The sequence below is a fragment of the Bufo gargarizans genome, chromosome 3 (assembly GCF_014858855.1).
Source record: "Bufo gargarizans isolate SCDJY-AF-19 chromosome 3, ASM1485885v1, whole genome shotgun sequence".
Classification (NCBI taxonomy): domain Eukaryota; kingdom Metazoa; phylum Chordata; class Amphibia; order Anura; family Bufonidae; genus Bufo; species Bufo gargarizans.
In genome coordinates this window covers 336019198-336046810 of record NC_058082.1, presented here as the reverse complement: position 1 = coordinate 336046810, position 27613 = coordinate 336019198, and the positions used below count along the sequence as shown (strand labels likewise).

The window sequence follows — 27613 nt, the reverse complement described above, 5'->3', positions numbered from 1 at the left end:
ATGTTCTGCTGGGAGAGGTTGACTTCTGGTATTCCTGCTATTTTGACATTTACCACCTAAACAGTATTCTTTATTGGCATTGGCGTCTATCATCTTGCCACATTGCAAAAAGTGTTCAGGAATGTTTTGAAGAATATGACTAAGAGTTCAAGGCATTGACTTGCTCTCCAAATTCCATAGAGATCAATCCCATCGAGAATCTGTAGCATAGCCTTAAAAACGAATTATATCCACGAAGGCCTCATCTCCCAATCTAAAGGATTTTAGGAATTTGCTGGTAAAGTCTTGGAGGAAGATTTATCAAAACTGGTATAAAGGAAAACTGTCTTTGTTGCCCATAGCAACCAATCAGATTCCACCTTTCATTTTCTCAAGAAGCTCTGAAAATGTTAGGTGGAATCTGATTGCTTGCTATGGGCAACTGACAGTTTTCCTTTACACCAGTTTTGCTCAATCACCTCCACGGTGTCAGAAACCAAAGAACACCTTCAGAGGCTTGTGAAGTTCATGTTTAAGATGAATCTACACAATATTAGGTGCATGGTTTTCAATTATGGCCAATTGCTGTGGGTTTCCATCCTATTGCAGTTCTTCATCTGTTCACTTGACACAGTTCCCACCTCATTTCCAGTACTGTTATTGTGCAGCCCTAACCCATCCTTTTAAACTAACCACTGGCATCTTTTTTTCAAAACATGCAACAATCAAACCCATCGTTATAAAGCAGTCCTGCTTTATCCAGCTACACCAAAACTCTTCATTCTGTCTGACTTACAACCCCACCACCACTCTACTGAAACCAACCTAACCAAAGCTGCTAATGATCTTCTAACTGTGAAAGGCAAGCATTACTCTCTTCCTCCTTCTGGACTTGTCCACTCCTTGTTACAAACACTTTCAACCCTTGTTAAAACAGACCATTTTCTAGATCTTCTCATACCTCTGAAACCGAACATTTAGTGCCTCCCACTCCCACACAAACACTCCTTGCCTCTTCCACTTTGTTTGTGTCCCAACATGGGACCCCCAATCTTCTAAGTCTATAGCTTCAGCCTGAGACAGCCTGTCATGACTTTCAGTATCACTTTTAAGATGCATTCACACAACTATATTTTCAGTCCATGTCCGATCTGCACGGGCCTGAGCTGCGATACCAAGCACAGGCACTATACAATGTATGGCGCTGTGCTTGGTATACTGCAGCGCTCATAGGAGTGCTGGTGCCTTCTCAAACAACTGATTGGCAGGGGTCCCAGGTGTCGGACTCCCACAGACCAGATACTGATGACCTATCCTGGGGATAGGTAATCAGTATCAAAATCTTGGAAAGCCCCTTTAAAGGGAACCAGTCACCGGGATTTTGTGTATAGAGCTGAGGACATGGCTTGCTAGATGGCCGCTAGCACATCCGCAATACCCAGTCCCCATAGCTCTGTGTGCTTTTATTGTGTTAAAACAAACGATTTGATACATATGCAAATACACCTGAGATGAGTCAGAGCTTGAAAATATCACTCTTCTCTGGTCACACAAGTAAGATATGACTCTTATGTTAATTTGCATAAAAGGCAGGAAAGTACAAAAATGCATAATACTTATTGAATTTGTCTGCAAACAAAATTTAAAATGTAATTTATATGTTTAGGGTAACACAATGAACTTTTAGAAACGCTCAGTGAGGGTAGCATAGTAGAGGTGACAGGTTCCCTTTAAATACACTACCTTGGGATAACCTTTGATTCCCCCTATCTTTAAAACCACATATCCATGCCTTTACCACCTTTTGCTGCCTCCACCTAAATATTTTTCATATCCGCTCTTTCCTCAGACTTAAGAAAAAAATGCTAGGTCATGCCCTCATCATCTAATATCTAGACCAATGAATATCACTCTTGTGTTCTACAAATCACCTTCAATTACCTCTCGCTGCGTTCTACTTTTGCCTCTGCTAATCCTTTCAATGTTTACCAATTGCTCAGTGAATTGAGTTCTAAATATTAATGGCATACGAGGCTGTCCACAACCTTTTCCATTCATATATCTCTGACCTACTCTCCCAGAACTTCTGCACACTTAATCTCAGATCAAGCCATCCTTCCTTCGGCTCAACTTGACGGCTCCTCACATCATAGGCTAGTATTACACTAGCAGATCAGCCAGGCGATTGTCGGGAGGGATGCTTTCCGTTTAGCAATTGCTTGTTCGTAGTGGAGGACAGCACTGCTGTTACATGCTGCGATCTCCTCCACGGTAAGGGGAGGAGCAATTGCCATTGCCATCGCTCGTCACCATACTGAATCATTGTTTGCCGGCAGCAGATAGTGATTAAGGCTATATGCACACGAACGTTGTTTGTTTCCATGTCCGTTCCGTTTTGTTTGTTTTTTGCGGATAGGATGCGGACCCATTCATTTCAATGGGTCTGCAAAAGATACGGACATCACACCATGTGCTGTCCGCAACAGTAGGTCCGTTCTGTAGCCCTGCAAAAAAAAAAAAATATATAGAACTGTCCTATTCCTGTCCATTTTAGTCATTGTTACAATGGATCCACAAAAAAAAAAAAAAAAAAACGGATAGCAGACGGATGTCATCGGTTTTAATTTGCGGACTGCAAAACACATACAGTCGTGTGCATGTAGCCTAAACAGAACCATCTGCCGCCAGCAAACAATGATTTTTAAACCTGCTGAAAGATGCAGCTCGTTCACTGGGTAACCGGAGGCAGTATTACACAGCCAGATTATCGATAATGAGACTTCCTACGAACGCTTGTAGCGATGATCTGCCTAATTATCTGCTAGTGTAAGATAACCTCTTATTATAGTCTCCAAATATTCTCCCATGCACCCCCATACTTTGGAACTTGTTATTCTATTTGAAAAGACCTTTCAGAATCTTCAAAAGTTGATCTGAAAACTGAAAACCCACCTCTTCCGAAAGGCCAGTAATCTACAATAAACCTGATGCCACTGCATCAACATCTGAACAGCTTCTGCCCTCACTTAAGGCTCCTTTACACAGACCAATCAGAGAAAATTGGAAAAATCTTGCGTTCCTAGAAGGGCTCCTTCACAATAACTGCCCTGTGGAAAGGTGCCACCAATCACCCAATGAACAAGCAAACTATGCATCATTTAAGCGGTCATCTAAATCATTGCTTCTGGGTAGCAGACCATGCTATCCTAAACAACTATCTGCTGCCTATAAGCAATGATGCTCTATGGGTAGAAGCAATCTCGGCACTGATCCCTCATTCCCATACAGAGGAGATTATTGCTACATGTAACTCCAGCTCTCATCTCTTCTGACTTGCAGGCACTTAATCGAAAACCACGGACCGTTCCCAATAAGTTAGAACCGAAAAAAGAAAAAGAGGCCTCACTATATTACCGTAAATGAGGGCAAACAGAGAACCAATCATATAAACCTAAAAATGTTGCTAGAAAAACAACCATAGAATGCCCAATAAAAATGTAAATACTTTATTATGTCATCAATTGATCAAAAAATTCATAAGACATTTTCACAGAATTACTATGGAGAATAGTCAGCAAAACAACGGGGATGCAGTAGCAGAAGGTCTAGAAGACAAAGAAAAGTTTCAAAGACAGCTTCTTGAAGGATTGCTAGATAGGCAAAGGACATGTTGAAGGACATGTGATGATGTCATCAACAGTCCTGACAGCTGAACCTTCCTAACCTGGAAACTGCACCATTCTCTGTGCAGTTTCTTTACTAGATGGTGATGGACCTGTGATGACATCATCACAGGTCCTTTAGCTTTCTGATCTTCAGGACTGCACCGAAGACAGTATTAACTTTCTGTACATGATAAATGCCATTTCCTGAAGTGAGGCAACCCCTTTAGTTATGGTGGATAGAAAATGAACCTACAGTATGGTGATAACAAGTTTGCTCTCTTTATCAAACAAAGGAGTTTCCGGGGAATTACCGTAAAAATCTTATAACCTACCCTCAGGATAGGTCAGCGATATCTGATGGTTGGGGACCAAACTACTAGCACAACCACAGATCAGCTGTTGGAAGGGGCAAGAGTGCTCATGCTGCGGGCTCCTTCTCAGCCTGTGATGTCACTTTCATTGGTCCCATGGCCTTTATACAGTTAAGTTCCATTCAAGTGAATGGTATTGATCTATAATATCAAACACAGTCCCTTTTACAAAGTACAGCCCTATGCTTAGTATTCTAAGAGGAGGCGGTAGCACTTGCCTGTGTGCTGTAGACACCTGAGGGAAAGTATCGGGAGTCAGTCCACCAGTGATCAGCTACTGATGACCTATCCTTTAAGACAGAAACAAAACCCTATCACAGTCTCTAATATGAGGTAAGTTTTGGGTGGAATAGACTTCATATTACTTGATACAAAACATTTTACAGCACTTTGGACATGCAGTATGATGTGAACAGCCTCTACACAGCAGATAGAGATTACCATGGATCTTCAGTTCAGTGCAGTCTTGACTAAATCTTATAAGAATATTTTTCCATTGCTTAAAAATGGGTCAGTGTGACAGACAACATTTGATGCACATGTAAAAAAACGGTGACAGCCGTTTCACGCTTGTATGCGCTTCCTCTGGCCTCAGTCTCTATTTATCTAAATTAATTGAACAGCATTGGGCTGAAATGTCAATAGCTACATAGCCAGCTTAAATGGGATGTTTACAATTTAACCCCAAACCCAAATTGCTGGTACCATTATATTGTTAGTATATTGTTATATAGTTCTTGGATCAAAAAAACTCGCTAACATGATCCCAGTTCTGCGTCACTCGGATTGTTTCACATTACACAGTTCCGAATGAAAAGTTGCAACCAACCAGATGCAAGTTCAGAGAAACTGGAAACCTCTCAAACAAATTAACATACATACATAACTTATTTATTTCTCCCTCAGCCAATAAAACACTTACCAATTCAGTCAACGGAACCTTTGACGCAGAAGATCAGATGGATGCTCAGGAAACATTGCCCCCCCCCCCCCCCCCCTTAACACATTGTATTACACTACCAGTAATGATGTACCACAAATGTTTACTTCTCTTCAGGGACCATCTGGTTAGGACTGATATAGGAATCCAAAGAAGAAAAACAGTTTTTACACTCAAAATTATCCAGTATTTTTCCATGTTTATGCTGCTCCAGTTTCTCCAAAGGCAATAAGAGAACTATTTCCATGTTCGCAATGAGAAATACAAATAAACGCACCAAAGGCAGTACTTGTGAGGTATTTATCACCATCCCTATGACACTTCTACAAACAGGACGCTTCTCCATCATTATTAACAGCAACCTCTCTCCACATGCCTCAACAGAAGTTTGGTCACCATAGTATAGTACATGCACTTTAGATATAAATAGACATAGCAGATCTTCATTTTATGCTAGATTAAGATATATATTTTTTTGTAATCAAGCTAGTTTAATCTGCCTTATAATAAAAATCCCACCTTTATGAGTGAATCTGACTTAAAGGGGTTGTCGACTCCATTACATGCAGTGACTTTCATTGCATTTGGAAAGTCTTCATTTTACTGTATTGTAAAATATAGTAAAATATTTTACCATACACTATATTTTACTATATTGTAGCCTTGTGCTAAAGTAAAAAAAAATGATAATTACACTTACAGGTAATTTGATTTACCGCAGTCCATAACAGCATCAGTAGAGAGGATCTACCTCCCAGGATAGGAAACCCACTGATATAAAAAAGGAGAAACCTCTCCCTCTTTTAGACAAAAGATACCACCTTCAGATTCAAATCCACATTTTCTGAATGATATTATATAACCCGGCCTACTTCTGTTTAGATTGGTTCATTTATATCTTCTTTCTTTTTCCTTTTCTTGCTCAACCAGTGATACCACAACCAAAGATACCATCAGCAACACCATGAAATGAAACCAGGAAAGCATTTAGAAGGGTGCTGCCATGGACTCTGAAAAATCTAATTACTAGTTAGTGTAATTACGACAGCACCAGGAGAGATTCCCGAGAAGAGAAACTCATTGAGGGACCACAGCCTACAGGTGAAACTCGAAAAATTAGAATATCGTGCAAAAGTCCATTTATTTCAGTAATGCAAATTAAAAGGAATTGCATTAATGCAGCTTAAAATTAGGATTTTGTGAAAAGGTTCAATATTCTAGGCTCAAAGTGGCACACTCTAGTCAGCTAATTAATCCATACCCCCTGAGCAAAGGGTACCTCAAAATTGTGACTTTGGGGTTTAATAAGCTATAAGCCATAATCATCCAAATTATAACAAATAAAGGCTTGAAATATCTTGCTTTTTTATGTAATGAGTCTCATACACTCACCTAAAGAATTATTAGGAACACCTGTTCTATTTCTCATTAATGCGACCAATCACGTGGCAGTTGCTTCAATGCATGTAGGGTTGTGGTCCTGGTCAAGACAATCTCCTGAACTCCAAACTGAATGTCAGAATGGGAAAGAAAGGTGGGCTACAAAAGCACAAGACCCCACGGGTACCACTCATCTCCACTACAAATAGGAAAAAGAGGCTACAATTTGCACAAGCTCACCAAAATTGGACTGTTGAAGACTGGAAAAATGTTGCCTGGTCTGATGAGTCTCGATTTCTGTTGAGACATTCAAATGGTAGAGTCCGAATTTGGCGTAAACAGAATGAGAACATGTATCCATCATGCCTTGTTACCACTGTGCAGGCTGGTGGTGTAATGGTGTGGGGGATGTTTTCTGGGCACACTTTAAGCCCCTTAGTGCCAATTGGCCATCGTTTAAATGCCACGGGCTACCTGAGCATTGTTTCTGACCATGTCCATCCCTTCATGACCACCATGTACCCATCCTCTGATGGCTACTTCCAGCAGGATAATGCACCATGTCACAAAGCTCGAATCATTTCAAATTGGTTTCTTGAACATGACAATGAGTTCACTGTACTAAAATGGCCCCCACAGTCACCAGATCACAACCCAATAGAGCATCTTTGGGATGTGGTGGAACGGGAGCTTCGTGCCCTGGATGTGCATCCCTCAAATCTTCATCAACTGCAAGATGCTATCCTATCAATATGGGCCAACATTTCTAAAGAATGCTATCAGCACCTTGTTGAATCAATGCCACATAGAATTAAGGCAGTTCTGAAGGCAAAAGGGGGTCCAACACCGTATTAGTATGGTGTTCCTAATAATTCTTTAGGTGAGTATATGTTAGAATCACCTTTTAAGTTGCATTACTGAAATAAATAAACTTTGCACGATATTAAAAATGTTAGAGTTTCACCTGTATATGACTTTTCATCAGGAGCTCCAGAAAGATCCAATCTAAAGAAAGTGCCGACGTCCGGGTGGTTGCTCTACAGATGTCTTGTATGGACATTGGACATCACCACTTTTTCTGTACCAAGAAGTGGAGGCTGTCCTGGTTGAATGGGCCATCCATCAAGATAACTGTTTCTGCATGGAAACATAAGCTAAACAAATAGCCTGTTTAATCCATCTAGTTAAGGTGCCCTTACTGGCGTTTTTACCCTTATTTAGACCTGAAAACTGCACAAAGAAAGGGGAAGTGTTTCTCCAGTCTTCCGTTGCATCTAAATAGGATAATACACACCTCCTAACATCTAAACAATTAAACTCCATTTGTTTCTAAGTTTTAGGATTGTTACAGAAGCACGGGCTATCTCCTGGTCTTTATGAAACTACAACACTACTTTGAGAAGAAAAGCTGGGTTTGGCCTAAGCATAATTCAGTCATCTTGAATGGAGGTGAGGTATAAGGGGGGCTAATTGATAATGCCTGTAGTTCTCCACTCCTCCTAGATGAAGTGATTGCTAACAAGAATACACATTTAAACATCAATAACTTAATTGTAATGTTATTCAATGGTTCAAATGGCTCTTTGATTAAATACTGCATAATTAAATTCACATTCCAAAGAAGAACTCTAGAAATCTTGGCAGGAATATCTCTAAGCATAGAACTGAAAAAATGGATAATCCAAGGATGGCAAGCAAACCTAAGGTCAAACAAAATGCTTAACACTCAAACTTGCAATGACAAGCTTTTATCCAAATCTCTGGGGAGGCTGAGCTGACAAGGAGATGGATGGATGCTCAAAATAGTAAAGAAAGCAAACCTAGTCCTAGCATATATTTTAGAAGTTAAGTGCTTCGTACAGTACTTCTCAACAGAGTGGAAACTGATACCCTTAGCCAGGTGAACCAGAACCACTGGAGCCAGAAAGGGGCTAATAAGAAATCACATTTGCCCTGTCATCTCTTATTTTCTTCAGGACCCTCAAAATCAGTTGCAAATAAGGCAAAGTATATACTAGTCCCTGACCCCAGGGCTGAAGGAAACCATCCACTGCTGTTGGTTGGTCCATCAGTTATAGAGAAAAGAATTCTCACTTTCCTATTCACACAGGTAGCAAAGAGATCCATCTCTGACTCTCCCCAAAGCTGAACTACCTAGGAAGAAGCCTCCAGACTGAGCGACTAGTCTTTCTGATCCAAGCTCTGCAGACTTAAAAAAGCTGCTTTCCAATTGTCCAGTACTCAGATATGCAGAGACAGAGATAAAGCTTTTCCCTCCACTCAAGAAAATAACTGGGCTGCTATCTCCCCAAAAAACTTGGATTAGGTGTCCCCTTAGTGGTTCAGATGTGCTACTACGGAATCAGTATCTGATAATACTCTTAAGTGTCGATTCTGAAGCAAAGGAAAAATATTCTGCATAGCCTGAAGAACCGCCATCAATTCTTTCACATTTAAAGACCTGTCCAAGATGGACTCTTCCCAGAAACCATGAAGTAATCTTTCCCCTACATAGATTCCCCAAGCTGTTGGACTGGAATCTGTTATGATGTCCCTTAGTTCTCCTATCCAGGCCTTAAGAATCCCTGACTCTTTGTGCAGATTCTTTGAAGAACTATGGCCCACCGAACTGCTGGCATATAAGATATTAGGAGTCACCAGAATAGACATCCCATTCCATATTGAAACATAATAGTTTTCTATAAGATTTTGGACTACTGACGTAACCTTTAGAACCTTGTCCGAGGAAAGGAATCATTTCTGAGCTTCCGAGTCCAGCAATATGTCCCACATTTGTTGTGCTCTCTGGGGTATCAGTGTGGATTTCTCTCTGTTCAAAATCCAACCCAATGATAACAGGATCTGTATTACTTGCTCTACCTGAAATATACAGTCCTGACTGGATGGAGCTACTATCAGAAAGTCATCCAGGTAAGATACAATTAGGATATTATTCTCCCTTAAATGTGCCAACAGCTTTGTAAATATCCTTGGAGCCATAGAAATTCCAAAAGGCAGGACTTGAAATTGAAAAAGTTTCAGCTGACCTTGGAACTGCAATGCTACCCTAAAACATTTCTGCTAATTGGGAAGTATTGGAAGATGAAAGTAGGCATCCTTGATGTCCAACATTGTCATGAAGCAGTTCTTGAACAGAAGGTCCACTACCGATTTTGTCTTCATCTTGAACCTCTTGTAAGTCAGAAATCTGTTCAGCCGACTGAAGTGTATTATAGTTCTGCAGTCCCTGCTTGGTTGTTTTTACTGGGAATAGAGTGGCGGAAAACCCAACATGTCTCAAATTGTAAGCATTCTGTGGAGTTCTTTGAATCTAATAAATTCACTGCACTGTTCCCATATTCGGGGTGTGTGGAGCAGGGAACTCACCCGGCGCACACCCTTACCCATTCTTCAGGGAAGATATAAGTGAGGGACATGCACATGTGGAGTAGAAATTAATGGAGAAAAAACTATAATAAAATACTAATAGGGGTTTATTATAAACCACGTAATATTGCAGAGTCCACAGAAAATGTACTTCTGAACGAAATAGACGAGGCAGCAAATCATAATGAGGTGGTTATTATGGGAAACTTCAACTACCCAGATATAGACTGGCCAAAGAGTGCAAAACTAACCATAAAATGCTCTTCAATTACATAAATGTTAAGTAAAAAAGCATAAATCTGAATGTGTCGGTCCTTTAAAAAGTAATGAGGGGGGAAGTTGCACAGAGTGATGAGGAGAAAGCAAAGCTATTAAATATATTTTTTTTTCTCCACTGTATTCAATGAGGAAAATAAACTGTCAGATGAAATGCAGAATGTAAAAGTAAATTCCCCATTAAAAGTGCCCTGTCTAACCCAGGAAGTACAGCAAGGTCTTAGGCTACTTTCACACTAGCGTTCGATCGGATCCGTTCTGAACGGATCCGATCATATTAATGCAGACGGTGGCTCCGTTCAGAACGGATCCGTCTGCATTATATTGGCAAAAAAAAGCTAAGTGTGAAATTAGCCTGAGCGGATCCGTCCAGACTTTTACATTGAAAGTCAATGGGGGACGGATCCGTTTGAAGATTGAGCCATATTGTGGCATCTTCAAACGGATCCGTCCCCATTGACTTACATTGTAAGTCTGGACGGATCCGCACGGCCAGGCGGACACCGGAACGCTGAAAGCAGCGTTCAGGTGTCCGCCTGCTGAGCGGAGGCTGAACGCTGCCAGACTGATGCAGTCTGAGCGGATCCGCATCCATTCAGACTGCATCAGGGCTGGACGGAAGCGTTCGGGTCCGCTCGTGAGCCCCTTCAAACGGAGCTCACGAGCGGACAGCCGAACGCTAGTGTGAAACTAGCCTTAAAAACATGAAAATTGAAAAATCACGGCGACCAGATGGCATGCACCCCGGTATTCTAAGAGAATTAAATAATGTCATACCCAGACCCTTATTTCTAATATATAAGGACTCTATACCTAAAGGGAATGTTCCACAGGATTTGCGCTAGGGGCGATATAGATGATATTGCGATATAAACTATATAAATTTGGCCAATGATAGAGATTTCATTTATATTGCCATATCGCAGTAGAACATGGCACAGTGGAGCCGCTACAGTGGAGACGGTGGGAGTCCCTCCCTCCCCACTGTGTGCAACTGCCGCTGACCACCAATGAGAACAGAGTAGGAGGCAGAGGGGAGGGACTGTGGCCACTGCACCACGAATGATAACAGAGAGGAGGGGGAGGAGGGGAGGGACTGTGGCCACTGCACCACCAATGAATATAGTTTATGCCCGAATACAAACGTAGCCTGCATGTGCTGGCCATATCGCATACCCGGCCTCTATGACTGCACGCTGTGATCCACCGCAATTCTAAGTATTATGCTAATTGCGCCACACTATTAAATTATTGGTGGCAGTGGCAGCTTCTGATCGGAGCCCCAGCAGTGTAATCGCGGGGCTCCGATCGGTTACCATGGCAGCCAGGACGCTACTCAAGCCCTGGCTGCCATAGTCAGCTCCCTGCTGCTGTGTGCACTATGCACAGAGCAGCAGGGAGAGTGTGAAGTCCTATTCACCCCAATAGAGCTCTATTAGGGTGAATAGGACAAGGATTCTAGCCCTTAAGGAGGTTAATAGTTATTAAATAAAAAAGTTTAACCCTCCGAAATATAGACTATATCGATATATATATATATATCGCACATGCTTAAAATTATATCGCAATATAGATTTTAGGCCATATCGACCAGCCTTAATTGGCGCATAGCAAATTTGGTGCCCATATTTAAAAAGGGTCCAAAAACAGAACCCGTAAACTGTAGGCCGGTAAGTTTAATATCTGTCGTGGGTAAACTGTTTGAAGGTTTTCTAAGAGATGCTATCTTGGAGTACCACAATGAAAATAAGCAAATAACGCCATATCAGCACGCCTTCATGAGGGATCGGTCATGTCAAACTAATTTAATCAGTTTCTATGAGATGGTAAGTTCTAGACTTGACTAATCAATGGATGTCGTATATCTGTACTTCTCCAAAGCTTTGACACTGTACCAAATAAAAGGTTAGTATATAAAATAAGAATGCTTGGACTGGGGGAAAATGTCTGTATGTGGGTAAGTAACTGGCTCAGTAATAAAAAACTGAGGGCGTACTGAGAGGCGGCCGCTCGCTTGGCTGCTCCATCCTTAATGCGCCTGCGCCGATGACGTCACATCTACACCCGGCGCAGGCGCATTGAGGATGGAGCGGCCGAGTGAGCGTCTGCCTCTCAGTGTGCCTGTGTCGATTGAAGACAGGTACGGCGCAGGCGTGAGATTTTGAATGCAAACAGGGCCAGCAGAGAACAATCCCGTTCGCTGGCCCTGTCAATCAACATGCAGGGGGATGTCATTATGATAGGAGGATGCACGCTTTTTTCCGGTCATGTGACCGACTTACCCTCTCCACTAACCACGTCATCCGGAGGCGCCGGATGACGTTTGCAGCATCTCACTTGGCCCTACAGCCTTTATAAAGGGGCAGCACACGCCCCAGCAACTGCCGGTCACTCCACCACAGCGGATACCACCACCCTGGATCTTAGCTTGCTGGTGGCCCTCAGAGCCATACGCTGACCGTTGCCACGCATATGTAAGTGACTAGCCTTCCATACCCCTTTGGGACAGAAATTATGGGGGCCTATCTTTGTTATGTCACGCTATTTATTGTACATTTTGTATGTTTTATGTTATCTGCAGACTCAGTCAACCTGCCTGCAGTGTCCCCTGATGAATCCTGGGTTTTCCTGGGAGGAAACGCGTCGGGACGCAATAGCACCACCGTCACTCTACTCCTCAATCAGGTTTTTGGTGGCGGGGTTATATGTTGTGTTTAACATTGTGTTAAATCTATTTTTCTACGACTCAGGCTGTCAGCATTCGGACTGCCTGCACTCTCCCTGTGTCTAGGGCCTTGTTAGGGTCATTTACGAGAGTTCCAGTCGGGGCCACCCCTTGAGGGGCTTTTTTGGACCCCGTCCCGTGGATTACCTAGTAGGGTCGGACCAGGCCAAGTAGGGAGGCAACAGGGCTAGTTTACCTTCCTCAACATAGCCGTACCCGACCTACCACCAGTGGTCTTTCCCACCATACACAGTACACCTAGACGGGATTGGCGCCTCTGTGTACCCGCCATCCTATCAGTGTACCTCTGTGTATGGTGTACATGTTGTTTGTCTGTAGGGGCTGGTTTTATCTCCCTATTATTAATAAAGTTTCATGTTTTACTTAGTTCACTGCCCCTCTTAGTTTTTTTCTGATTGTCATTTGAGCAGTATTCAGGGAGGCACTATTGCCTGCCCCTGTCTGACCATCGCCATTTTTGTAATTGATTAGAGTTCACCTGTGGTAAATTTAGTTGACTGGACAATACATATCATAGCAAAAACCAAATCACGAGGAGGAAAAAACTTCCTGTCCAGTACCATCATTGCAGTGAAGCATGGTGCTGATATTCTGTAGGGGTATTTTTCAGAACCTGGGCCAGGGGACTGGTCAGGGTTGAGAGAAATTATTGGAGCCAAGTACAGTAACATAGTAACAAAGTTCGTAAGACATCTGCCCATCCGTTCAGCCTGTTATCCTGCATGTTCTTAATTAAAATTTGTGCTGTTGACCTCAGACTAGACTGAAGGTTTACCTTCCAAGACAATGACCCTAAGCACACAGCCAAAACAAGACAACAGTGGCTTAGGTACAACTCTGTGAATATCCTTGAGTAGTCCAGCTAGAGCCCTGACTTGAACATCTCTGGAGAGAACGGAAAATGGCTATTAACGACAATTCCCATCCAACCTGACATCTTTAGAGGATCAGGAGAGACGAATGGCAGAAAATCCCCAAATTGAGGTGGCAAACATTGTGGCATCACATCCAAGAAGACTGGAGGCTGTAATTCAGGGGTGCACAACCTTTTTTGGTCTGAGGGGCACATTGTCACATCGCTCTATTTCATGGGGCCGCAATGTACACAGGCCAATGTAGAGTGACTGGGGAGGAATGATCGCTATCACAGTCATTCCTCCTTCATTCAGTTACATTGACTATCAGTAGAATAATTCCCTGATTACACAGAGAGAAATGCGGCACAATTATACAGGCCAGTTATCATGAATGAGTGTCCCTATGAAGACTTGTTCCCAGTAATTGACCTGAATATCTTGCAGTGTCATAAGGGCTTGAAGTGGCCCCGTTTTGTAGTTGGGTACAAATTGATGGAAGTTAGGGCCAGCAATACCATACTGTGGCACATTATACCACCACAACAGAGCCAAATACCACAGTTCATCACAAAATACTGCCCCATAAGAACAAAATACATCCCCAAAAACTTTCACTGGCCAGCTGCAAGGAGGGCTCAGACGGCCCCTGGGCATCGGACCACAGGGAAATTTTCCTATGACGTCTATGGCCAATCCGGCCCTGGCATAAAGGGATTTCCCAGTAAAAATGAATTTTTAACAAGTTCTTGCAGCATACTTACCTGCTCCCAATGCAGTTTTTACTTGGCAGTTCATGGCCATGGTCACATGCACCTCTCCACAAAATCACTGGCTTCAGCGGTGATGTGGCCACAAGCAGCATGTCACTGCTGAAGTCAGTCATTGACTGGAGTGGTGTGTGTGACCATGACCATGACAGGTGTAAAAATGCAGGAACCGGAAGATGGAGGCAGAGGGGGCCAGGGAGGCATGAAGCAGGCAAGTATAAATCTTCTGTTTCAGCGGCCATGCTGCAGGAACTTGTTCATAAGTCAGTGATTTCCTTCACTGCAGAGGATAGTGCACCCTGGTTATTACCAGCTCCTGCCAGTTACAGACGCCATGCAATAACCAGTAAGCACTTTCCCTTACTAGTGGGGAAAGAGCTTATTGGTTAACAATTTAATAATCAGGCCTGAAAAAACACTTTTTTGTGATTTAGCGCACGTGGTGGTTCAAACGGTTGTAACTTTTTTGTGTTGGGACTAACAAAATAATTTTTGCAACAATTTTTCACTTGACACATAGGACCTTATAATTTAGTTTTTCGTTTTATTTGGGGAAAACTGTACAAAACTTTTTTTTTATATATATATATTTTTCAAACTATAGCTCCTTATTCTTTAAATATGCAAACTGACAACAAAATAATATATAATATATTATAATTAGTTACCTATTTTGTGTCGGTCGTTTTGTTATAGAATATGTATAGTTTCATGCGAATGGGGCGATAATGGCAACGGTTTTGGATGGTATGGGTGTTTTTTCTTTTTATGTATTTTATTTTAAATTAATTTTGAATATCTCCCCCAAGAGGTCATAAAAAGACCTTTGGGAAACACTGACCCTTTTGTAAATTTTCACTCTTTCCTTTTTATTTATTACTTTTATTAGTATTTTAATAATATTGTATTGCATTTTTTATTATAATTGGTTTATTACTTATTATTTAAATATATTTTTGCCACATAATATCCTGCACAAGGGGTCATAAAAAGACAGTGGTAGACAAACACTCTACAATTTTGCACGATTAATATTTTTTTTTCTTTTATTTGCATTTTATTATATATTTTTTTTAATTTTATTTTTAATTTCCTATAATTTTTTTTATATATATTTTTGCCACATAATGTGTCCCCCAAGGGATCATAAAAAGACTGTTAGCAGGCAGTGAACACTCTTATTTTGTGATTTTTTTATTTGTATTTTATTTCTTTTTTATAATTTTCTATTTTTTGCCACATCATATTTAATTTCTTTTTTTATTTTATTTGTGATTTATTATATTTTTTTCAAAATTTTTTAAACTTATTTTTTAATATATTTTTGCCACATAATTTGTCCCCAACAGGTCACTGAAAGACCTTTTGGGACACAGACTTAGTTTCTGCACTATTTCCACTGTAACTGGGGCATCAAAAGGAGTTACAGGGGAAACCAGCCTGCTGTGGGGGCTTTGTATACAGGCAGAGCTGATCAGAGTCTCCTGAACCTGCAGCTCTTTGCTCCTCTGCCCCCAAGCCAGGGCTACCCTGAATAGCACTCGCCTGTGTGAGGAGAAGGCAGAAGCACTGATACACTGCTTCTGCCTCTCCTCGAGTCTCGTGCAGTCACTGACAGCCAGGGACCTGTCCTGCTCCTGCTACAGTGCAGGGGTAGGAGCTGTAATGATCCATCGCACGGCGATGCGGGCAGAAACACAGATGATCTCACGATCAGCTGGGTTTCTGTCTAGGAGGACGGGGGCCGCAAACCTTGGCTCTGGGGGCCGCAGGTTGTGCACCCCTGCTGTAAATGTTGACGAAGGTGCTTCAACTAAGAACTGAGTATAGGGTCTAAATATTTATGTCAATGCAATATTTTAGCTTTTCCTTTTCAATAAATCATTAAAGATTTGGACATTCTGTTTTCATGTCATCATTATGGGGTACTGGCTGCAAAATGATGGGGTAAAAAGTGAATGTTTTGGGGTTTTTTTTAGCACAAGGCCACAACATAACTTATCGTGAAAAAAGGGAAATAGTCTTAAGACTTTCCGAATACAAAATTTCTCTGTCAGATATGTAATTTACAAACCGGATTCCCAAAAAGTTGGGGCACTAAACAAATTGTGAATAAAAACTGAATGCAATGATGTGGAGATGGCAAATGTCAATATTTTATTTGTAATAGAACGTAGATGACAGATCAAACGTTTAATCCGAGTAAATGTATCATTTTAAAGGAAAAATACGTTGATTCAAATTTTCACGGTGTCAACAAATCCTAAAAAAGTTGGGACAAGTAGCAATAAGAGGCTGGAAAAAGTAAATTTGAGCATAACGAAGAGCTGGAAGACCAATTAACACTAATTAGGTCAATTGGCAACATGATTGGGTATAAAAAGAGCTTCTCAGAGTGGCAGTGTCTCTCAGAAGCCAAGATGGGTAGAGGATCACCAATTCCCACAATGTTGCGCAGAAAGATAGTGGAGCAATATCAGAAAGGTGTTACCCAGCGAAAAATTGCAAAGACTTTGCATCTATCATCATCAACTGTGCATAACATCATCCGAAGATTCAGAGAATCTGGAACAATCTCTGTGCGTAAGGGTCAAGGCCGTAAAACTATACTGGATGCCCGTGATCTCCGGGCCCTTAAACAACACTGCACCACAAACAGGAATGCTACTGTAAAGGAAATCACAGAATGGGCTCAGGAATACGTCCAGAAACCATTGTCAGTGAACACAATCCACCGTGCCATCCGCTGTTGCCAGCTGAAACTCTACAGTGCAAAGAAGAAGCCATTTCTAAGCAAGATCCACAAGGCGTTTTCACTGGGCCAGGGATCATTTAAAATGGAGTGTGGCAAAATGGAAGACTGTTCTGTGGTCAGACGAGTCACGATTCAAAGTTCTTTTTGGAAATCTGGGACGCCATGTCATCCGGACCAAAGAGGACAAGGACAACCCAAGTTGTTATCAACGTTCAGTTCAGAAGCCTGCATCTCCGATGGTATGGGGTTGCATGAGTGTGTGTGGCATGGGCAGCTTGCATGTCTGGAAAGGCACCATCAATGCAGAAAAATATATTCAGGTTCTAGAACAACATATGCTCCCATCCAGACGTCATCTCTTTCAGGGAAGACCCTGCATTTTCCAACAAGATAATGCCAGACCACATTCTGCATCAATCACAACATCATGGCTGCGTAGGAGAAGGATCCGGGTGCTGAAATAGCCAGTCTGCAGTCCAGATCTTTCACCTATAGAGAACATTTGGAGCATCATAAAGAGGAAGGTCCAACAAAGAAGGCCCAAGACGATTGAACAGTTAGAGGCCTGTATTAGACAAGAATGGGAGAGCATTCCTTTTTCTAAACTTGAGAAACTGGTCTCCTCGGTCCCCAGACGTCTATTGAGTGTTGTAAGAAGAAGGGGAGATGCCACACAGTGGTGAAAATGGCCTTGTCCCAACTTTTTGGGGATTTGTTGACACCATGAAATTCTGATTCAACATATTTTTCCCTTAAAATGGTACATTTTATCAGTTTAAACTTGTGTTCCGTGATTTATGTTCTATTCTGAATAAAATATTAAAAGTTGGCACCTCCACATCATTGCATTCAGTTTTTATTCACGATTTGTATAGTGTCCCAACTTTTTTGGAATCTGGTTTGTATTACAGATGTGGTATGATTAGATACTTGGTATTGCCACAAGAGGATGTAAAAGCGCTTTCCCCACTGCCCTATAGAATGGATCTCAGAGGCTACATTTGAGTAGTATACCTCTTGATGAAAGATCATTAACTGTTAGACGTGCCTCTACGATGCACTTGAAGACATTTTGCCCAGTTGACAGACTTTGGACTTGTTTGGTGAATTGCCCGCAATCTAGGCCATTCTGACTTAGCGGTTAGGAGGTTTTGGAAGTATTGGTTATGTGAGGGCACGCACACCATGTGAACAGGCTACACATGACCCAGACAGACCAACAACAAAGAAGATGGTTTGATCCATGGACAAGCATGAGTAGCTCCCAGAGTTTTGATTACCATCCAGATACAGGTTGCACCTTCATTACACTGTCTCTACCCAGATCATTTTCAGGCACTTAGCAGAAGGAAATTTGGTGTCACAGAACCCATTACGTGTCCTGCCACTGACATCCACCACCACCTTGCAGTGGTGTCATGACTAAGAAGCATGGACTGCTACAGACTTCCAGGTTCTGTTTGGGATCCCATGACAGTAAGGTTTGAGTATGGAGGACTCATGGTGAATGCTTCAAATCTAGCCTTTACTTTGGAACGACACACTGTCCCAACTGCTAGTGTGATTTCATGAGGAGCCATATGCGGTATGTACTGGAGGTCTAGCTATCAAAGGGGTTCTGCACTTTGTTTAAACGGATGATCTAGCCTCTGGATAGACCATCAGCATCTGATCGGCAGGGGTCCGACACCCAGGACCCCTGCCGATCAGCTGTTTGAGAAGACAGTGGCGCTCCAGCAGAGCCGCGGCCTTCTCACTGTTTACCGCTGGCCCAGTGACGTCACGACTAGTATCACTGGCCTGGGCGGGGCTAACCTCCATTTAAGTGAACAGAGCTTAGCTGCGCCCAGGCAAGTTGATACAAGTCGTGACGTCACTAAGCCGGAGGTAAACAGCGAGACGGCCGTGGATAGGCAGAGGATAGATAATCAGTTTAACCGCCTCCGGACCGCCTAACGCAGATGTGCGGTCCGGAGGCGGCAGCGCTGCGCAGAGTCACGCATATAAACGTCATCTCGCGAGACGCGAGATGACGCGCTTTGCCGGCCCACGCATGCGCAGTTCGGGCCGGCATTTCGTCAAGGGGGGTCGCGTCATCAGCTTGCCAGCCAATGATCGCGGCTGGCAAGCTGATGATTTAAAAAAAATAAAAAATCAGAAGCCACATAGCAGATCATATTAGTAAATATGATCTGTTATATGGCTGCCCTGCTCCTCTGCTGGTCCTTTTCGTCGGTTGGATCCAGCAGAGGAGCAGGCTTCACAGTGAGTACACCAAACACAACACACTAGCCCCAGATCACCCCCTGCACCCCAATTAACCCTTTGATCACCCCTTTGATCGCCCCTGTCAATCACTAGTGAAAGGAAAAAAGTGATCAGTGTAAACGGTCACTTTTTTTTTCCACTGGTATTGACCGTTATGGTTTTAGGGATAGTTTAGGCACCTTGGTTAGGTAGTTTAGGGATCAGTTAGCGCCCAGCCCACCGCACCGCAGTCACTGATTCGCTGATTAGCGTATCGCTAATCAGCATTTGTACTTTTATAGTATCTGGAAGTGATCAAAACTGATCACGGTCAGATCTATAATAGTATTAGTGTCAATTTAGTTCGCCCTCCACCCAAAACGCAGTGTTTGCCCGATCAGGCCTGATCGGTCGCCCACACGTGCGTTCGCCCACACCCGCCCCACCGCAGTGACAAAAATTTTTTTTTTTTTTGATCACTGCACATTCACTTTACACACGCTGCGGCGATAAAAAAAAATCAGTTTTGATATTTTTTTTATCAACTGCAGCGGCCTCCGGTACTTCGCTAGCCTCCCATTTGTAAGACAGGCTTGCTTTTTTTTCTTGGGTAGTCTCAGGGAATACCCCTAAATTTAGTTGCCCAAATGTCAAACAGAGGGTATTCTTCTGAAGAGGCCTACAGGCTTCTGACCCAGTCGGATAAGGAATGGGAACCCTCATCTGACGAATCTAGCGGGTCAGAATATGAACCTGTAGAAAGCCCCTGGTCCCTGGACCTAGTACCAGCACTGCCGTACAACTTGGTGAAGTGGCAAGCACCAGAAGGGCAGTTGAAGCTGGTACGCTGGCACGAGCAGTAGTGACCCCGTCGCAGCCACCGCAAAGACGGGCCCGTAGAGCCCCTAGAATCCCAGAGGTGCTGGCAAACCCTGATTGGCAGTCCCCAACTTCAGCCGCACCTGTAGTTCCCCCTTTCACCGCCCAGTCTGGAGTTCGGGTTGAGACAGCTCAGATCGGTTCGGCCCTGGGGTTTTTTGAGCTGTTCTTGTCTGCGGAGCTCTTAGACATAGTCGTGGCCGAAACAAACAGGTATGCCACACAATTTATAACCGCCAACCCGGGAAGCTATTATGCCCAGCCTTTCCGGTGGAAACCAGTCCAAGTTTCCGAAATTAAAATTTTTCTGGGCCTTCTCCTCAACATGGGTCTAACTAAAAAGCATGAATTGCGGTCATATTGGTCCACGAACCCAATTCATCACATGCCCATGTTCTCTGCTGCTATGTCCAGGGCACGTTTTGAGGCCACCCTGCATTTCCTGCACTTTAGCGACAACACCGCCTCCCGTCCCAGAGGCCACCCAGCTTTTGACCGGCTCCACAAAATTCGGCCCCTCATAGACCCTTTCAACCAGAAATTTGCAGATTTGTATACCCCAGAGCAAAACATCTGCGTAGACGAGTCCCTAATACATTTTACCGGGCGCCTTGGCTTCAAACAATACATCCCAAGCAAGCGCGCACAGTATGGGGTCAGGCTATACCCACAAATTTCGGATCTATGAGGGAAAAGATCAGACCCTGGAGCCGGTCGGTTGCCCTGACTACCTGGGGAGCAGTGGGAAGACAGTCTGGGACTTGGTGTCACCCTTATTCGGCAAGGGGTACCATCTTTATGTGGACAATTTCTACACAAGTATGGCCCTCTTCAGGCATTTGTTTCTAGAACAGATTGGCGCCTGTGGCACCGCGTGAACTAGTCGCGCGGGCTTCCCCCAACGGCTCGTTACCACCCGTCTTGCAAGGGGGCAGAGGGCTGCATTGTGTAACGAACTGCTCGCGGTGAAATGGAGACAAGCGTGACGTTTACATGCTCTCCTCCATTCACGCAGACACGACAATACAAATTGAGCGAGCAACCCGTGTCATTGAAAAGCCCCTCTCAGTCCACGACTATAACCTTCACATGGGAGGGGTGGACTTCAATGACCAGATGTTGTCTCCGTATTTAGTTTCCCGCAGAACCAGACGCTGGTATAACAAGGTGTCTGTATATTTAATTCAATTGGCTCTGTATAATAGTTTTGTTCTCTACAGTAAGGCTGGGAGAACTGGATCCTTCCTCAAATTTCAGGAAGAGATCATCGAGAACCTCCTGTACCCAGGAGGTTCCGTGGCCCCATCCACCAGTGTAGTTAGCAGTCTACACGAGCGACATTTCCCCAATGTTGTTCCTGGTACCTCAACCCAACCGTCACCCCGAAAAAGATGCAGTGTCTGTAGCAGGAGTGGAATAAGGCGTGACACCCGCTATTTCTGTCCTGACCACCCTGCCCTATGCTTTGGAGAGTGTTTCCGGAAGTACCACACACAGGTACACCTAGCATAGGGATCACATCTCACCAGGACAGGCACACAGGGCTATTAGGGCCCATTCACTCACAGCTGCTGCAAACGTCTCCTTTCACCTGGGACAAAGTGCATAACGCACTTCGCCACATCTTTGGGCGATTTGCGCTTTGCACATTGACCCATGGGGAAGGAGAGGTTTGTTCTATAAAGGTAAAAAACAAACAAAAAAAAAACACACCAGTAAGCAAAAAGGTTAATGTTTAGTTCAAAAAGTTAAAGTTTATATGTTCTGTTCCAAAGTTAATAAAATTATTGTGTTGCGGCCTCGTTTTTTCATTTTTTTTTTTCACCTTCCAGGTGGACCAACCGATCGACTAGCTGCAGCACTGATGTGCATTCTGACAGAAGCATTGCGCTGCTGTCAGATTACACACAAGTTGGTGTATGCGGCGCTGCGAGACGAGATTTCTCCTCTGCAGTAAAAGATACGTTTGCCAAGGCATACGAGCTGAGGAGGAGGCGGTGTTCCTATGCTTTGGCAAACACTTTGTATATAAAAAAATAAAATAAAATCCCGGCAATGATTTATTCATCCACATCGATTGATGTGAATGGAGAAATCGGGTTTGCCAGGGCATACGAGCTAAGAGGGTATGGATGTTGGGCGGAGCTCCTATGTCCTGGCAGACTCCTTTCCCCTCCTTTTTTTTTTTTGGCAGAGATTTTTTCATCCACATTGATCGATGCTAATGAAGAAATCTGTGCCGTTCATTTTTTTCTTTCAGCCCAGAGGCTGAACGGAAAAAAAAAAATCTCATTACCTGTATGCTCAATATAAGGAGAATAGCAGAAACTCCTAATGCTGGCCATACATGTAATGATTGCGGAGACCCTCAAATGCCAGGGCAGTACAAACACCCCACAACTGACCCCATTTTGGAAAGAAGACACCCCAAGGTATTCGCTGAGGGGCATATTGAGTCCATGAAAGATTTAAATTTTGGTCCTAAGTTAGCGGAAAGTGAGACTGTGAGAAAAAAAATTAAAAAAAAATATTTCCGCTAACTTATGCCAAAAAAAAAAATATTTCTATGAACTCGCCAGGCCCCTCATTGAATACCTTGGGGTGTCTTCTTTCCAAAGTGGGGTCACATGTGGGGTATTTATACTGCCCTGGCTTTTTAGGGGCCCTAAAGCGTGAGAAGAAGTCTGGGATCCAAATGTCTAAAAATGCCCTCCTAAAAGGAATTTGGGCACCTTTGCGTATCTAGGCTGCAAAAAAGTGTCACACATTTGGTATCGCCGTACTCAGGAGAAGTTGGGGAATGTGTTTTGGGGTGTCATTTTACATATACCCATGCTGGGTGAGATAAATATCTTGGTCAAATGCCAACTTTGTATAAAAAAAACCCAGCATGGGTATATGTAAAATGACACCCCAAAACACATTCCCCAACTTCTCCTGAGTACGGCGATACCAGATGTGTGACACTTTATTGCAGCCTAGGTGGGCAAAGGGGCACACATTCCAAAGAGCATCTTTCGGATTTCGCAGGCCATTTTTTACACATTTTGATTGCAAAGTACTTCTCACACATATGGGCCCCTAAATTGCCAGGGCAGTATAACTACGCCACAAGTGACCCCATTTTGGAAAGAAGACACCCCAAGGTAGTCCATGAGGGGCATGGCGAGTTCCTAGAATTTTTTATTTTTTGTCGCAAGTTAGTGGAATATGAGACTTTGTAAGGAAAAACAATAAAAATAAAATCATCATCATTTTCCGCTAACTTGTGACAAAAAATAAAAAGTTCTATGAACTCACTATGCCCATCAGCGAATACCTTAGGGTGTCTACTTTCCGAAATGGGGTCATTTGTGGGGGTTTTCTACTGTCTGGGCATTGTAGAACCTCAGGAAACATGACAGGTGCTCAGAAAGTCAGAGCTGCTTCAAAAAGTGGAAATTCACATTTTTGTACCATAGTTTGTAAACGCTATAACTTTTACCCAAACCATTTTTTTTTTTTTTTTGCCCAAACATTTTTGACATGTAGAACAATAAATTTTGCGAAAAATTTATATATGGATGTCGTTTTTTTTGCAAAATTTTACAGCTGAAAGTGAAAAATGTCATTTTTTTTTCAAAAAAATCGTTACATTTCGATTAATAACAAAAAAAAAGTAAAAATGTCAGCAACAATGAAATACCACCAAATGAAAGCTCTATTAGTGAGAAGAAAAGGAGGTAAAATTAATTTGGGTGGTAAGTTGCATGACCGAGCGATAAACGGTGAAAGTAGTGTAGTGCAGAAGTGTAAAAAGTGGCCTGGTCATTAAGGGGGTTTCAGCTAGCGGGGTTAAAGTGGTTAAACAAAGTGCAGAACCCCTTTAAGGTTTGTTTCCTGATGTAAAATGCAAGAACAAAGAAGTCAAGCTTCCTTATCTACTGCTTCACTGGAGTTTAGTAAAGAGAATCAGGTTAGCAGCACAGCATAGGGTGTAAATGTTGTTATTTGATCAAATACAGTAACAAATTATGCTGATGTTACATCACTGCTTTCAGACAGCAATCTTTAAATATACTTACATTTGCCCATGTGTTTTAATTTATCCCTAAATAAGGCATCTTCAGATATAGCACTGCTAGAATCACAGCCACCAGAAACTGTATGGGATTCATCTGCTGTAAAATAAAGAGAACACAAAACAAAACAGTTGCGGCTACTGAAGTTTAGTTTAGTTTCTACACTGTATGTGTCGTCTTTCATATATATTAAAAAAAATAAAAAAAATTATAATGGAGTTCATATAGTTCCATCAAGGAGTCAGTCATTTTGATGGGAAAAGCAGGGCTACATGCATTGCTATTTTCCCCATCAGAGGCGTTAACAGAGTGAATTAAGTCTCAATCAGTAGACATTTTACCCATCCAGGACCATCCAATTTCCTCCTTTTTTTCCTCCCTGCTTTGCAAAAGTCATACCTTTTTTTGGGGGGAGGGGGGGGGGGGAGAATTTTGACCATGACATCTAAGGGGTTAAACGGCACTGATCCAGCACTTCCAGGCAGTTAGGGCAGGAGCCCAGGCTCTCATGTGAGGGCCAAGCTCCTACTTCCCGCTGGGACCCGTGCAATGCTTAGCCCTTTTAACAGCAGCTTAGCCTAAAACCCATTAGTAGCCCGTTGTATTTTTTTTCTTTTTTTTTTATGGCACCATTTAATTCACTATATTTTGTATAGAAAAATAGAAACATTATTTTTTGGTTGAAATTTAAAAAATTGCAATTCTGCCATAGTTTTTCAGGTTTTCTTTTTAGGACAAAAAATTACATGATGAGTGTATTTCTTTGGGTCAGTACAGCGTACCAAATGTATATTGTTTTCATTTTGATTTACTACTTTTTAAAAAATAAAAATTTGCATTGCCATATTGGACCACCCATAACTTTTTTTTATGTTTTTGTCCACAGAGTTGTGTGTGATGCCTTGTTTTTTGTGGGATGAACTCTAGATTTTATTGGTACCATTCTAATCTTGTTTTTTGGACATAGCGATATCTGTTAGAACACAATTACAGTCTATGTTTTTTTTTTACAGGCTGCCACAGCAACAGATCAACACCTTCCTAGCCCCACTAATGTACTATTAAGTTATGGGGAGCAAAAAGTTAAAGGCGTTTACAGAAAGAACACTTATTGTTTATGCTTCAGTTGGGCCATATATGTGTGACCAGTGTGGGTCTGATCCCCAACAATCAGAAAAACAAAGGATGGGACTTTGGAGCCATTTATTCCTTTTGTACTCACTAGTAGTAACACATCTGAGATTTATGACAACTATCTTTGCTGCCAATACCAACCAAGCTTCCATTTTGTACAGTAGCTATGCAAATCGTAAAAAAACATATATACCTATTATGAAAAAAGTTAGCACACAAAAATAACCTAAAATCATATATTCTCTTGAAAAATTCACCTTACATGACATTTACGCTAAAATTTGGAGTCAAATAATGCATTTTGATTGCATGGTACCAATGCAAGCCGAACATTTCAAGATTTTTTTCCCCCTAGTAATATATGTCCTTACTTGTTATTGAAGGGCAAAAACTGAAATCATTATTCCCCAGCATACTGCTAGACTTAGATTTCTTTGACTCATATTTCAAACGATCTGAAAAACAAAAAAGCAGTTTTGTTTCAACATTTTCAGCAAAGAGAGGAACAATGTTCTTTAGGAAACATGCTTTTATGCAATAAACTCAATGTTAATATATTTCTGTATTTTTTAGCCTGTTTATTTTATGCAAATGTGCCACACAAATCATTGCTATTTTTGAGTAGGACAGGTTGTCCAAGGTCTCTCATTATTAGGCTTTGGGGAGGAGTTGTTTTAAAATGCATTACTTTGAGAAAGCTTGCTGTGGGAAAGGCTCACATGATAGGACCCAATTCTATCCTGAGAAGTGTGCACAGGGCGTTAAAGGGGTTCTCTGGGAATTATTTAAAATGGTGCCAGCAACCTGTCTTAGAACGTGAGGAGGACTGGTTGCCATCCTTTGCAGAGCTGTCTAAGAGGGAGAGGCCTCACTATACATTACACTCTGGCATTTGCAAATACTACATTTTGGTAAGTTTTCCTGTCAGGCTGCCTGGCTTAGCATGTTATAAGTAGGATTGGATCACCCCCAGCTATACCAATCTATTTTTGGCCCATTGGGAGGATGGGGTCATCCGCCCTCGGCTGGGGACGAGTCTGGTGCTCTGGCACCGGTATATTGATGATATTATTTTCATTTGGCAGGACAGTAGAGCGGATTTGGAACAGTTCCTGGTCGACATTAACTTAAACACTAGGAATCTGATATTCACCCCTACAATAGATTCAAGGGAAACAGTCTTTTTAGACCTTCAAGGTTGCCATGTAGTACGCACACTAAACAAGTGGCAAGAAACAGCTTTATACGTTATTAGAGTTGCCACCTGCCCAGGTGGCTCATGAATATACCGGTGAGTCAATTCAGAAGACTTAAACGCAATTGCACAATTAACAAGCAATTTGAAGATGAAGCCCAGAAACGTAGTCAACTATTTAGAGACAGAATACCCTACGACAACTATAGAAGGTGCGCTACATAGGGTCCGGGATATGAATAGGGCTGATTTTTTCGGGCCCAGTAAATCAATGCTACCAGATGACACCATTAATATTACCATTCCATTCCCAACACCGACAGGTTGAAACAATCATTCCAGCTTCTGCAAGTCTAAAGACAAAGGTACCATAACAGTCATGTATAGGTGTGCTATAGGGCAATGTGAGCACTGTATATGGCCATATGGAGGTGACAGACTCCCTTTAATCATTATTGGCATTTTTGCGGGTCGACAAGATCGTGGGACCACTACTGACAGCAACCCGGCGAATCACCTACACCAAAGCTGCCAACCTTGCCTCCAAAGTGGCACCAACTGTTAAGAGAACCTGCAATAAAAGTACAGGTTCTGATTGGTTACAAATTAAGTGGTTTTTTTTAGGTGCGGAAGATGCCCTAACTGCAGGGTAACTTCCTTCCCCAAAAAGACCTAAAGAGTTGAATCAACACAGAATACCTTCTTTATAGATATCCAGGAAACATTAACCTGTGATTCAAAGGATGTTATATATTTATTAGGATGTAGCTGTCGCCAACAGTATTTAGGCTGCACCGAGAGGACCCTTAAGAAGAGAGTGAGGGAACATATCTCTAACATAGTTACTTCATTCCCTCTCTAAACATTTTAGAGTCGTCCATGATTGCGATCCCTCTACCCTCACCTTCGTGGCCATTGAAAAGATCAGAAGGTCATGGAGAAGGGGAGAAATCACATCATGAACATGTCCAGGC

At 42.4% G+C, this 27613-nt stretch overlaps 1 protein-coding gene across 4 annotated transcripts in view; it reads right to left on the bottom strand.

Annotated features, from left to right (window-relative positions):
- Positions 1–27613, bottom strand: part of CUEDC1 (CUE domain containing 1) — a 222985-nt gene that overhangs the window by 47557 nt on the left and 147815 nt on the right. For all 4 annotated transcript variants that reach the window (XM_044287415.1, XM_044287416.1, XM_044287417.1 and 1 more), the window contains exons 7-8: positions 25816–25899; positions 24314–24409 (exon numbers count right to left, since the gene is read on the bottom strand). In XM_044287415.1, coding sequence (XP_044143350.1) covers positions 24314–24409; positions 25816–25899 — 180 coding nt within the window. The remainder of the gene's footprint in view (positions 1–24313; positions 24410–25815; positions 25900–27613) is intronic.